This window comes from Barbus barbus (assembly GCF_936440315.1).
Source record: "Barbus barbus genome assembly, chromosome: 20".
NCBI lineage: Eukaryota > Metazoa > Chordata > Actinopteri > Cypriniformes > Cyprinidae > Barbus > Barbus barbus.
The window spans coordinates 17618568-17633863 of record NC_136748.1 but is presented as its reverse complement, the minus strand read 5'-3'; the positions used below and the strand labels follow the sequence as shown (position 1 = coordinate 17633863).

Genomic DNA, 15296 nt, shown 5'->3' with positions numbered 1-15296 from the left:
CCAATAGCCTGGCATGAGTCTCCTCTCACTAGCCAATCCCCTGCCTCTAACCGCAGTGCTCTGCCTGCATAACCCCGCCTACCAGCCCAGTTTATTTAGGGGTTGGTTAAGTGTGTTTGGTGACTTGTTTGCTGCTGCAGTTTGGATTGGTGCTGAAGCTGTGTTTGGGTTTCGGAGGACTCTTTTTGCAGAATTCTGTCTCTGGACCATCAGACACCAATGGGTTTGTAATGTGGTGAATATAACCTGCCCAATAAGCAATTTTCAGGCCACATTTACATTACATTTTTTCTTGTTTGTAGTACAGTGAAGATAAAAATCTTAAATGCAGAAATTCTGTAAATAAACGGTTAAGTATTTTTGTTTAAAGTGTAGAGGAGTTCACCCTACGTTTATGGTATGTCCAGTCACGGCTTGTATCAGCTGTAAAAGGACATTAATTGAGTACGACTGTTGTAAGACTAAATGCCGCTGGCAGGATGATGTGATGGTGTGGGTTCAGGGATCCAGTGGTCCGTGAGACTGACGCTAAGCTCTTAATCTCCACTGAGAGGCTCCTGGGGAAACGAAAGACAGAGCAGCAGTGACACTTGCTATCAGCCGTTTAAGACCTGGGATCATATCAACACTCTTACCTTCAGGGAGAGAGAGAGAGTTCATAGTAGATATTCTTTGTTACTCAAACTCACTCATACTGCAGTTTTGTCACCTTTCTAAGGTATTTTCTCCCTCTGGCCTTGTTTACACATTGTACAAACATCTGTCTCGGGTGATACGGTTGGGTTAGACAGATTGTCTGGTATTTATGTGCATTTCCTGTGGCCATTTGTGACGTATACACTTCCGTTCAGTGGGTGTGGTAATTCTTTTATTCAGCAAGGATGCATTAAATTGATCAAAAGTGGAAGTAAAGACATTTATAATGTTACAAAAGATTTGTACTTCAGATATTTTCAACTGTCTATTCATAAAAAATAAAAATAAATCATCCTGAAAAAAAAGTATCAACTATTTTTAAGATTAATAACAAGAATCAAATCATCAAATTAGAATCATTTCTGTAGTTCATGTGACACTGAAAACTGGAGTAACGGCTGCTTAAAATTTGTCTTTGCCATCACAGGAATAAATACCATTTTTAAATATATTAAAATAGAAAACTTTTTAAATTCTAATAGTTTTTCACAATATTGATGTTTTTACTATTGATTTGCTGTTTTGATCCAGTAAATGCAGCCTTGGTGAGCATATAAGTAGGGCCCTATGATTTCTGCGATGTAGAAAATGCGGAGGGAATCGCGTAATCCAGTCATAAAAATGGAATTTACTGTATATCACGGAATCTCACAGAATTTGCCAATTTTTGGATTAATAAACCAAATGTAGGTCAGTACACTTATATCAAAATGTGATATGAACTAGTGTCTGTGAATATTAAGCTGCAAAAATACTATTTAAATATGAATACTGCATGTTCTGTGTGTCTCTGTGTGAATGAATGGCGCAGACGCGCGCTTTCATTTACTACACACATACTGAAGCACACGTGATGCTCACAGTGTTTTCAGCATCTGCCACCTCAATATATGAACACATGAACATAATCTGCTATGAGAGTCACTTCATGAGCATTTTACCTTTTCTTTTGAGAACAAACAGAAACTTAAAGGTTTCCACAGCAGCCTGTCAAACTATAAGTTCGGCTTAACTTGAAGAAACGGTGACAGAAATATTACTTAATGTAATGATAGTACTACTACTAATAAAATTATTATTAAAACCTTATTTTAAGAAATATTTACCAGAATTTATTTACCAAAGGAATATTTTTACCTAGCAATAAAATTTATTAAATACACAACACAGTATTTCTGAAAAAATAAATATATATATATATATATATATATATATATATATATATATATATATATATATATATATATATATATATATATAATTTTTTTTTAATGAAATCAGTTAATTAGAGATGCTTTTGATAAATGCTAGAGATTATTCAAATTTAATGAAACCATTAAAAAAGAATCCAGAAAATTAATCTAAAACAGTATTTGGTAAAAAAAATAAAACTGAATTTGAGAAAAAAAATAAATAAACACACTTCATAGGGCCCCAAAATGGAATTTTTGATACACTTTTAATTGTTAAATTATGTAAGTTTCATGATTTTAATTAATTAGACATGCTTTTTTATTAATATGTTTTTATTTAATCATTAAAACAGAGTCTAGAAAAATTTAAAACAGAAAAAAATAAAACTGATTTCATAAGGCCACAATATAAGGCTTCTTTCAAAAACGTATAACCTCTTAATCAACCCCAATTTTTTTAACATTAACTGACATAGTTAGTGATGTCCACTAAAGTCTGTCAAACTGGAAAAATAGACAGTGGAATCAGACATAACTGCCAACAAATTGTTATTTTACAAGTTATCCAGCAAAGTTTAAATGTTGTAGCCCAGCAGATGACTGACAGGTGAGTAGGCGGTCCTTGCCTGTTGTCTGACACACATCAGGATGCATTAATGCTTCCACTGCAAACAGGATCACAAAACTTTAGGTTTTGGACTCCATTTGAATCTTAATTTAGCACTGTCTACATTCAATCAGACCACCCGAGATGGATATTAACACCAGGTGTAAACAGCGTCTGTCTTCCTCTCTGTCTGTCTTCTATAATGCTGTGCATGTGATTCACAGTTTCTGCTGTTACTCTTCTCACTGTGCAGTGTTTGTGCATCCAGACCATTGCATGTACACACTTACAGCCCCAAACACAGTGTCACACACCTGTGCACCTGCCAGTCTGTGTCCGCAGAGCATGCGAATCACAGATACAGGGTTTACAGGGCCTAAGGAGGGCTCCTGACACTTTGGTTTGTGGTATTACAGAAAGTCAGACAGAATCTATTTCTTTTTTTCATCGTTATATTTCTGTTTTTGTAAACTTTCTGTTGTTGTTGTTGTTTTTGTTCCAATTTTTTATGAGTAATTGCCCCCTTTTTGTTGTTGTTTTTTGGTTTCCAAGGCAACCTTCCAGATGCTTTCTTTCTTGGTTTTGACTCCTTTATTGGGGTTTGTAAGTAGCTTTTGCTGTTACTGCTCTGCCTCTATACAAACACACACACACACCTGCTTCATTGCCTCGCTGGCCTTCTCCCCTTGGCAGAGTGCACCCACCACCTGTCTGTTAAGACACTCCGACACACTCCAGCATAACGTGTTCAATGTACTCGTTGCCTCTTACCTTTTGTTTTGCCCTCTTATTGTTTGTCCTCTCCTGGCGTTTTGTGTCCCAGGCCTCTTTGTGCTGGAGAGAGACGCAAATGCACTCATTTGGCCTCGGTTTTTAATAATCAAAGAGACAGTATTGTTCCTCCAGGCCTTTCAAACAGGGTTTAACTCATACTGCTGCTTAAAACCAAATAGCTATGGGTACTCTTAGCTGTGTTTGGATTCTGACTTCTTATTAGTTTTAATGATACAATTAATTATTATTATTAATGGTATGGCAATTATTTAATTTTAGTTTTTCATTTGCACTACTGTCTAAAAGTTTGGGGTCAGTCAAGATTTTTGTGGAAGCTGACACACATTGTTTTCAGGATTCTTTGATGAACATGAAGTCTTAATAAATGTGTTTACTGTCACTTTTGATTAATTTAATGCATCTTTTCTGAACAAAAAATCATTTCTTCATAAAAAAATCTTACTGACCCCAAGTTTATGAACAGTAGTGTGTATGTAAATATACATGCTACCTGTTTCTTGTTATCACAAAAGCCTTATAAAAGTGTTCCGGGATTAAAAATGAATCTAAATCATTTGGTGCCTCAGCAGAGCAATGGCCTTGTCTAAAATGTGATCACATTTTTGAACCATTAATCCAAAATTAGATTTAAGCTCTTTTAATTCCATTTGACAGTCCACAATTTAATCCCAGTTTAAGACTATTGTTTCATTTTATTTGAAACCTTAGAGAAATCAGGCACATTTAGAGGGACTTTTACTGATCCTGTAATTATTTTAAAATATTTAAATATTGATTATTTGTCATTAGGGTCACTTGATATAAATTGGGTGTGTGGTATCTGATGGAATAGCACCCAGGTCTTTGGACCGTAGATTACAAGCTCTAATTTCCTTTAGTGTCTCACATTTAGCAGCAGTTTCTAAAGTCCAGGCTCTGTTAACAGAGCGATGAAACGTTTAAGAGGACTTGATCGCTGGTGTCATGATCGTGCTGAGAGGTGCTCATTTACAGCCAATTGCAATGGACACAGTATCTGGAAACAGTCATACCTTGTAAAAATTCAATGCAAAGTAACTGGGATATTATGTCCCCTGTATTTAACAGCAGTAAATTAATAATGTTAAATGATTCTGAACTTAATTATGAACTTAAATGTGCCTGTTTGCAGAGAAAAACTGACATGTGCTGTTATGGCAAGCTTCTAGGAATGCCTAAAAGGGGAGTTACATTACAAAACAGACTTTCTTTATATTTACAGCAGGTTCTGGTCAAGAAAGTACTGTCTCTTTAAAAACATATTGCTTTTTATGTGTGTGTGATTTGCGTGTGATGATGCTTTCCCACTCCTAGCATGGAGCTCCATGGTCACGCTCTTCCTGCCGGCTGGTCTGATGCATCATGGGAGTCTGTTTGAGTTTGCGTATGCACAAGTTCTTGTCATCAACCTTAATCCTACAGAATGATGGCGTCTCTTTGACCCCTCAATGGCCTGATGGCTTCCCCTACTTCAGTAGTTTGTATAAAAAAATAAATACAAATAGAGACTAGGGCTGGACGATTAATCGAAAAGTAATCGAAACCGAAATTCACAACCTCTACCCTATGTAATTTTCCCACATCGGTTATTTCAATTTTTGAGTCCTGTGAATACTTTCCCCAGGGTTGCCAGGTCTGCGAACAAAAAAAAAAGCCAGATTGTTATTCAAAACAAGACCAAACCCAGACCAGTCACATTTTTTCCCAGAGTTTCCCCACTTTTTTTTACATTAAAACTGAAATGTGAAATGTTTTTTTCATAAGACGTTTTCATTTCAAGAGATGTGTGCTTTGATTTTAATTGTTCAAAATATTCAATAAATAACCATAAATAGTTTGTTTCCTTCAGTTATTTTAAAATCACAAAGAAATACACTCTTTCATTGGAAACAATATCACACCTTTAATAGTTCATATTTACAGTACAAACCTTTTCAATGAACTATGAGGGAAAATAAATAAAATAATCGTTCATTAATCGTAATCGAGGTAAAATATTCAATTAATCGAGCTTTTGATTTTGGGTCATATCGTCCAGCCCTAATAGAGACTTACGGATAGTTCACGAATAGTAATTATTCACTTAAATGAATAATTTAGGAGCTCATGTTTCTCCAATCTGTATGACTTTCTTTTTGTGTAAAACACTAATTGAGAAGTTGAGCACCATGTCCAAGCTGCTCTTCCAAAATTTATATATATAAAATATAAAATATAATTTAAAGTAGTAATTAAATTGTTAAAATTTGGTCCAAAAGAACACCATTTATTTGAAATAAAAATCTTTTGTATTATATTTATTTGTTCTCACTTTTGATCAATTTGATGCGTCATTGCTGAATAAAAGTGTTAAATTCTTTCAAAAAGCATAATTCTTACTGACCCTAAACTTTTAAACGGTGGTATATTAATGTATGCGGCAACGTGTTGTCTCAGGAAGTGCGATTAAAATAAGAATTGAAGTCATAAAGGTTCGAAACATGAGAATAAAAAACATCACCAAATTTTCATTTTTGGATGAACTGTCCACCTTTAAATAGAGATTACTGTTATATTGATAAAACCTACACTGTAAAAAAAAAAAAACGGTAAAAAGACTGGCAGCAGGGCTTCCAGACATATTCCATTAAATTACAGAAAATAACCATTTCACAAAATTACAAGCAAAAACTGTAAAAATACAGAATAGACTTTACTGTCAAAATTCATTAAATTACAGTATATTACTGTTCATCATTTGTTTTTAAACTATGGAAAAACTGATAGATTTATGGTTTTAATTATTAAAACCTTAAATTTATTTTATAAAACTGATGTGTCCATCTACAGTAATTTACTTTAAAAGTACAGTTTTCATGTACAATAACTAAGAAATCATTTATAAAAATGCAGTAAGCAGATATTTTTAAAGTTTATATATTTACAGGATCAATCCTTTTTACAGAAACAATCTCACAACTTCAATCAATCTCTGTAAATTAAAAGTTATTTAGAAGTTATTTTATGTCTACCTAGAATAATCTTGTTCAAATACAAATATCATTAATTACAATAACCAAGAAATGTTGTATAAAAATGTAGTAAATTTGTAATACAAAGACAAATGTCTGTAGATATACATTTTAATCGTTCATTTTCCAGAAATATTACAGTTTAAAATGTTTGGACAGTAAAGAAATGAGCATAGTCCTTAGAAATATGTATAATTTTTTTTTTTTAAAGCACCATTTTCAGCCAATTTCTGTAAAATTAACAATGTATTCTGTACTTAAAGGAATCTGCACATTCACAGTATTAGTTATTGTACAGAAGCATTGTATGTCAAGTCATGTCATGTCAAATACATTCAGTACATAATTTAAAGCATGCAAAAATACCTACATTAAATGGCAATTGCTGTATTCCTTTATACATTTACAATGACATTTTATCAAAAGCAGCATACAAAGTCCCAGTTAGTCTAACACAGTAGACATAGCAGTTTTTTATAAACCGAAAGAGTTCGCATTAAAGGGATAGTTCACCAAAAAAGACAAATTATCCCATTATTTACTCACCCTCAAGCCATCCTCTGTGTATATGACTTTCTTCTTTCAGAACATAATCAGGGTTATATCAATAAACATCCTGGCTCTTCCAGGCTTTATAATGGCAGTGAATGGCTGCTATGAGTTTGAAGCTCAAAAAAGTGCACCCATCCTTCATAAATGTACTCCACATGGCATGGGTTAATAAAGGCCTTCTGAAGCTAAGCATATTTTACACTTTTTACAATCTGTAAATATTAAAGAGCATTTTATGTCAAATTAAACATTACTCTGAAAATACAGAAAATGTCTGTTTAAAAAACAGAACATTTATGTAATACCAAAATACAAGCAGTGATCTGTAAATTTAATGGTGGAACTTTAAAATACAGAAAATATCTGTAAAACAACAGGTATTTCACTGTATAATGACAAAAATGAAAAATTACCTGTAAAATAAAATACAAATTTAACAGTGGAAAACAGCCATAAATGACTGTTTGCTTGTGTATTAAATGTTCTGTTTCACGGTTTAAAGTTTTTCATTCTTGCGGCCTCCATGAGTGTTTCTTTTTAAATGCTTGGTATAGGACATTCATGAAGAGATCCCCTGGAAGCCTTTTAAACTCAGTACGGATAAGGGTCAGATTCTCAGTGTTTGGTCCTGATCCATGGCTTTGTTCACTGTTACCATAGAAACGCTAAACATAGGAGCAGCAGCTATGGATACTCAACAGGCTCATTGCTAAAGAGAAAGAAACTGAGATGTACAGGGATCGATTTCAGTCCGAATGCGTTTTCTGTCCCGCTGGTCTGGTCGATAAAGTCCAGCCTATGACTCATAGAGGCTCTTGAGGATCCTAATATGTTCCTCTGAACCCCCGACAGAGACTTTAATGACCACACTGATGCCCTGACCACAGCTCTGCCGGGCAGCCGCGCGTCCAGACAAATAGGGACTCCGTGATCGCTGAACTGCAGGGGGTAATTTCGTTTCAGTTCACCCAGTTCAGGAAACTGATGTGGTGTCTTCAGTTCATTCTCTGCAGTTCATCTCCTGAGTCTAGCAAATTCAAAAGAAACTGAGGCCAAATCTGGAATTCATTGGTAAAACTGGTAAAGGAATAGCTCACCCTGAATGTTCGGTCATTTACATTTACAACCCAAAATTACTTCCACTACAGGACGTCATTTGCTTCTGGCTGCTAAAAATTAAGAATTGTCATTACAGGAGTAAATTACATTTTAAAATATATTCAAATGGATAACTCATTTTAAATGGTAATAATTTTACAGTATTACTGTTTTTACTGTATTTTTTACTTTAAAAAATCTTACCGACCCCAAACATTTGAATGGTAGTATAGTTTCTTCTGTGGAACACAAAAGGAGACATTTTGAAGATTTTACAAATCACCTTTTGCATGCAGTTACAAAGAATAGAATTTAAAGCACTGAAGCTTCAAAAAGGATGCAAACATCTATAACAATATCATAAAAGTGATATATATGACTTATGGACTATGTTCAGATGGCTTATAATACGTGTGAAGAGCAGACCTAAATAATTGTTATTCACTGAAAATTATGAATATGCACTTTGTGAATTAAATGTTCTTTCAAGTCTGATCTTTTTAGTGAATTATTAGATTTGTGATTGTAAATGAGAACCAGAATGTACTTTTGGGTGAATTTTCCATTTAATTAAACACTCTTATTCAAGCTGAGCAGACAGGAAAACACAGCCTCATTTGTGTTGATCAGTTGCTCTGGTATGAAATGTGGTTTACATGTTGCAGCCAGCACTTTTAAAATGCAGGATTTGGTAAATTTGTGGAAAGTAGCAGCAAATGTGCAGAGCTTCATTTATTCACTATTAATAACCTTATGCTGTTTGTGTTTAAGTGGTGTGTGTGTGTAAGTGTCCTTGTTAAAGTTTTCTCCACCTTTTGAAAATTCTAAGAGTGGACTGCAGATTGTTGAATCTTGTCTTGGTGCTTCTTTACCCTTGCATTTCCTAAAATTCCCTCACATTAAATTGTCTAGAGCAGTGCTTCCAAACCTGTCCTGGAGGCCCCCCTGTCCTGCACCTTTTGTATGGCCGTTTCTCAATACCAAGTTCGCAGAGTCTGGACTTCCGTCCTTTCGAGTTTGGACTTGCCAAGTTCGACTCAGAAGAACGAACTCTCGAGGACGGGAGGACGAACTGAATTCTGGGTTATGGCCCGTATCAAGTCCGCACAAGTCACCTCTCGATGCATCCTCGGTAAAAGGGGCGGATCAAGAACACATCCGGGGATTTGAACTGGACTTGGCTAGATGTGAACTTTGAATTGGAACAGTACTTCGGCAGCGACTGATGACGTTTCACAAGTCCACAAGAACACAAGTACAGACAAGTACGCATATTGAGAAACGGCCTATGTCTCCCTTATCTAACACACCTGATCCCACTCATCAGCTCGTTAGTAGAGACTGCAAGAACTAAATTTGGTGTGTCTGATTAGGGAGACATACAAAATGTGCAGGACAGGTTTGGGAAGCACTGGTCTGGAGATTAGAAATGACTAGTGTTTTTTAATTTTATTTGATTTTATTTTTTGGACATTAGAATAGAAAAACTGTAACACTCTTATGTGTTAAATATATAAGAATGAGTGTTTAATAATATTTAGAATTTTTGTAGTTTTAGCATTTATTTGTTTTTTTGTTTTCATCAAATATTTATACAGGGATTAGCTGGGATCAACTGCTATTTGGCCTTCATGTCTATATGAACAAAATTCTAGATCAAAGTTTTCACTGCTAATATCTGCAGTGTTGTGGATATATGTAGAGAAGCTCCTATGTACGTGTCGTTGCCGAATGTCTATGTTTCCACCACAGGTTCCCTCCATGCCACCTCCATAGCAGCGTCACGTGTGGAGCAGGCGCTCTCTGAGGTGGCCTCTTCCCTTCAGAGCAGTGCTCCAAAACAGGGACCCCTCCACCCTTGGATGACCCTTGCCCAGATCTGGTTGCATGCAGGTACAAACCTCACCCATAGCCCTAATTTGCATCCTTTTAACACAAGTCAACCCCACATTCGATTGTTACATTGTTCGGGTCCAGGTTTAATAAACGGCATATTCAGTAATCTTGCAATAAAATATAGCTCAATTTCTAAACAAACTGTAATATAACACCATGTTTAAATATGGACAGCTTATTCCTCACTGTTTTGTAAACCCAGGTTGTTATTAATAGCTTCCTTTGTCCAAGCAAATACATTAGGAAAGCCATATCCAGCAGGATCGAATTTCCCATCTGGAGGCTTTTGCTCTGTCTACAATCAGCATTTACGAATAGACAAGCAATTGTGGTTACTTGTGGATGTGGCTGAATTAAATGCAGTGAAGTTAAAAAGAAAGTTCTGCTCGCAGCTCCAAGGTCATGGGTCTGATTCCCAGGCCAATTAAGTACTGATAAGAACAGCGTGAATGCACATTATTAGGCGTGTGTGAGCATTTTTCTGCTGGTGCCATGGTTGGTTTAGGCCTGTCGTGGATAGCTGACTCCACAAGTTTTCAAATGCAGTGTTGGTTAGATCATAGCAGTGACAGAAATTATCTTTTTCATCAAGAGGCAATATTTGTCCCCTTAAATTGATTTCCAGGGGCATTTTTTACCTTTATAAGGGCAATTTTTTTATGGTCTTTTATGTCAAATTCATTTTAGAGACAAAGGTTAATTAGAATAACAAGACACCGTAGGGCTGTTAGTAATCAAATGAAGCCAGAATCAACAAAAGTCATCTGTGCTCTGCCAGTGTGACACAGAAACTGCATCTTGTATTTACATTGTTTAATGCAGTTCAGAAGTGGCCTGAATGCATTTACAATTACTGTGTTAAAATATCATTTTAAATATTTAAATATTAAAAGATTTTGAAAAAGAAATGGTACGTTAAATATAAAACTTGAACTGTCTTAATGAATAAGTCACTGAATCATTCACTCAAGCGATTTGTTCAAAACGGCTCATTTGTTCAGTAACAGTAACAGTGTTACTATTATTAGCTAAAACTATTAGAAATATAGCAGGTCACTCTCTTTATGGATTGATCATTGAATCATTCATTCAAACAATTAGTTTAGAAATGCAGATTAGTTCAGTAACAAATGAAAAAAAAATATACTAACACTTTTAAAATTTGTTTTTAATTAAAATAAATGCCTGAAATATGTAAATATTAGATGGAAATCTTTGAAATGTTAGAAATGATTGAAATTAGAAATAAACTAAAATAAGTGAACCGAATTAACTGAAATAAAAGTTAAAGTTGAAGTACTAAATTACTAAAACTAAAACAAAAAAATGTAATTAAAATAACTTTAAAAAAAAAAAACTAAAATTGAAATATACTGAGAATATTAAAAGTCAAAATATTATTAAACACTATAATGGTATATAAGTGATGATAAAACTGCACTGAAACTAAAATTAGCAAAGCATTTGCCAAAAATCCTTTCATTTGTTGTCTCAGACAATCAACTCAGTTACTAAGACTAATTATTCTTTAATCAGCTTGACGGTCACTGAGCCAGGTGAGGGAAGCTTAGCAGGACTTGTCAGGGTGAGAAAGGTGTCAGGAGTAAATATGCTTAGTAGTCACTTTCCCTGGAGTTTGTTGGCTGAAGAGGGAGGACACCCCTCCAACGTTAATCTCCCATCAGTCTCTCTGTCTCCTCACTGTTTGTGAAATGGTTTGAAGGTTGATGATGTAGCTGACAGACTTTCTGAGAATCACATTTTCTGTGTGAATCCAGATAAGAAATAAACCCCAACAATGCTTCTTCCACTGTTTTCTCTTTATCGCTTATTTTCTCTCTCTCTGTCTTTCCACAGCGGAGGTGTATATTGGAATGGGAAAGGCGGCGGAGGCAACAGCGTGTACACAGGAAGCAGCCAACCTGTTCCCCATGTCCCATAACGTGTTGTTTATGAAGGGTCAGGTGGCGGAGCTGCGGGGGAACGTGGACGAGGCCAAGCGCTGGTACGAGGAGGCGCTGTCCATCAGCCCCACCCACGTCAAGACCATGCAGAGACTGGTGAGCACATGCTGTTTATCCGCTAACTGAAACCCTTTTCCAGTTTTACACTTTCATGTTTATTGCTCCCTGTAATGCAGTTGATTTCAGGTTTTACTCTTCTTGTGGGAACATTTGGTTGTGTGTTTGTGTGATCGTCGCGCTGAGATGGAGGAGAAAGGCAAGATCTCATCCCGTGTCAGTATTTAGCAGACAATGAGTTCAGGATGTGGAGACTTGTCAGAGGGAGTGTGTGTGTGTGTGTGTGTGTGTGTGTGTGTGTGTGTGTGTGTGTGTGTGTGTGTGTGCACGTGCGTGCATGCATGCTGCTGTCTCCGTCTGTGTGTGTCTTAGTAAGCAGAAATGTCATGTCTTATAAAGGAACTCCCCTGTAGTAGACAGCAGCAGGAGGAAGTATTGCCCTGTCTCTGTCAAATCTCTCGCTTTCTGACCTTCTTGTGTGTGTGTGTGTGTCTGTTTATGTGTCTGACACTGTTCTAACAGCAGGGCAGTGGACGGCATCTGAACTCTCAGAGCTGTTCACACTACATTAACTCTTTGTTTGATGTTGGCTCGTTTTTTATCTGTGTACTATAAAGTATATGTTACAAATGCCATGTTGTGCATTCAGACCAGATTTTATGGCATTGTCAAAGCAAACACAACAGATAACTGTATTCTTATAGAATTGTTTTATGGAAATACAGAGGTCTGTGATCATTTTGACACATTTGACTAACCGAATATGAAGAACAATGTGTATGTGCAGTACAGAAACTGTTAAAAATATCAGAATTAAATTCAAGTTAAATTAAAATATTAAATATTTTTTTTTATTAAATTTAATTTAATTAAAAATACATTAAGCATTTGAATAATACAATAAAAACAGCAATATAAATTTAAATATAATTTAATTTATAATTTAAAATTCAATAATGGTAGTAATTTATTGCTGTGATGGCAAAACTGAATTTTCAGCAGTCAATACCTATTATGGGCAGTCGTGGCCTAATGGATAGAGGCACCCAACTGCTCCCCGGGCGCCGCAGCATTGGCTGCCCACTGCTCCGGGTGTGTGTTCACTACTGTGTGTACACTTGGATGGGTTAAATGCAGAGCACAAATTCCGAATATGGGTCGCCACACACCACTTCCACCACTTTACCTTTATGGGCAGTCGTGGCCTAATGGATAGAGAGTCGGACTTGTAACCCAAAGGTCATGGGTTCGAGTCTCAGGTCCTGTAGGTGGGGGGAGTGAATAACCAACACTCTCTCCACCCTCAATACCACGACTGAGGTGAGACCCTTGAGCAAGTCACCGAACCCCCAACTGCTCCCCGGGCGCCGCAGCATGACTGCCCACAGCTCCGGGGGTGTGTTCACTACTGAGTGTATACTTGGATGGGTTAAATTCTGATTCTGGTAAACTCTATTTAATGAACTTAAAATGATTTTTAATTTGAGTCCGATTTGAATCTAAAAGATGTGTGCAATTTTTTAAATCAGTAGAAAGATTCAAATTAATCTAGAACTCTCTTATATTTCCTGGCATCTTTTTTTTTTTTTTTTCCTCTCTCTTTTGATTTGTCTCTCTCTGCCTGTTTTTTTTGCAGGGTCTAATATTGCATCAGCTGCAAAGGTACAGTCTTGCGGAGAAGATCTTGCGTGACGCAGTGCAGGTGAACAGCACGGCCCATGACGTGTGGAACAGTCTGGGAGAAGTGCTGCAAGCGCAGGGCAACGACACCGCCGCGACCGAATGCTTCCTTACTGCCCTGGAGCTGGAGGCCAGCTGTCCCATCTTACCTTTCACCATCATTCCCCGTGCCCTCTGAGACACTCCAAGCGCTCACCACAGACAAAATCTTTGTCCGAGAGTCATGCATGTACCATAGCCCTTGAACACACACACACCGAAACTCTTCTTCTGTCCTGGAATGCCTTTCCCACACCCTCTGACCTTTTTATCAGTTCTCAGGCGTGGATCTGCTGAACTCTAATCGACACGGTTATCAGTGTGAACTTTTCCACACTGCTTCACTCTCATTGTTTTTCCCTTCCTATTCCTTCCTTCTTTCTGTGTTAGAATTTCCACTGGCTTCTGTACAGTAGTGGTGCCGCTCATCCTAAAACCCCGCCCCCTCCTGCACTCCCATTGGTCAGTTTCATATCACAGTACAAGTGGACCAATGAGAAACCTTTTCAAGCTGCTGTCACAGTGAAGCGGGTGATTGATGCAGCGGTTTCATCAAACCACGGTGCTTCCCGAAACATACAATCTCAAGATTCTAGTAGCTGTGTGTCATACAAACCAGTAATAACACTGACGCAGAGACGGTCAAAATGTGTATATGTGTGCCGCGTGTGTTTGAATTAAATGGACGGTCAGAGTGCGTGTCCTTTACATGTGCAGATATCCCTTCCTATGTGGCGTGTGAGCGTGTTTATTTTGAATGGGATACTTGACACGCTGTTACAGTGGAACCCTGTTACACAAATACACGTAATAAAGGTTGTGTTTCCATGCTGTTGTTCCTGAGGGCAGGTGTGTCACCCGTGTTATGACTCCTAGAGAAACATTACATCCCCCTCTGATCAAACACTGTATTGTTTATATTCTGTATGTACAAAAGAATCGCCTAGAGCAAATGGAACGGATGCCAAAAGAACAACTACTCTAAAAGCAAATATTTTATCTTGGTTCTCGTTAAAAGAGAAGATCTAGTTTTGGACATTTCGTTTTGTTCGTTGGTTTATTTTTCCACATTTATCATGATTCAGAGGTCAAGATTTATATTGCTGATTTATCAGAGACGTGTTATATTAGATGTTTATTTATCTGTGTCCCAGTGGCCATGTGTTAGACGGGTGAAGACATATATGTATTCCGTGTGTGTGTGGTGTGTGAACATGGGGGACTGTTACAGATAGACATGTTCAAATCTCAGATACGCAAATTATCTTCATAACGGTTTCATGTATGAGAAAGAGGAAGATTGTTTGTGTGTATTTGAAGTCTTAGCAGTGTCAATCACAGGGCCAAACAACTGGAAATGCTGTTTTATGATGTCAATAAATGATCGATTGTAAAAAATCTGTTTTTGTTTGTTATTCCTTATTTTGTCATGTGTTTCAAGTCATTTTTGAGGACCGCTGATATTGCTAATGGATACTCCAAAAGTATTGGAACAGTAAAGACAAAATTGCTCTGTTGGCTGTGGAGTCAATAGATTTACAAATATGATTAAAAGATGAATATGAGACAAAACTACAGAATGTCCGTTTATTATTGGATGATTCAACACACAGATGTTTTACCAGCTAAGAAGTTCAGCACTTTTAGAGTTTCTTCCCTCTATCTGATGTGAGCATAAGTATTGGAACAG

At 36.6% G+C, this 15296-nt stretch overlaps 1 protein-coding gene across 2 annotated transcripts in view; it reads left to right on the top strand.

Annotated features, from left to right (window-relative positions):
- LOC306886630 (tetratricopeptide repeat protein 7B-like) overlaps nucleotides 1-14998 on the top strand; it is a 48699-nt gene extending 33701 nt beyond the window's left edge. Inside the window, exons 18-21 of one of the 2 annotated variants that reach the window (XM_079443906.1) lie at nucleotides 3049-3099; nucleotides 9723-9863; nucleotides 11724-11926; nucleotides 13524-14998. In XM_079443906.1, coding sequence (XP_079300032.1) covers nucleotides 3049-3099; nucleotides 9723-9863; nucleotides 11724-11926; nucleotides 13524-13745 — 617 coding nt within the window. In that variant the 3' untranslated portion in view covers nucleotides 13746-14998. The remainder of the gene's footprint in view (nucleotides 1-3048; nucleotides 3100-9722; nucleotides 9864-11723; nucleotides 11927-13523) is intronic. The other variant, XM_079443907.1, reaches the window with a different exon arrangement.
- The last annotated feature ends 298 nt before the right edge of the window (nucleotides 14999-15296 follow it).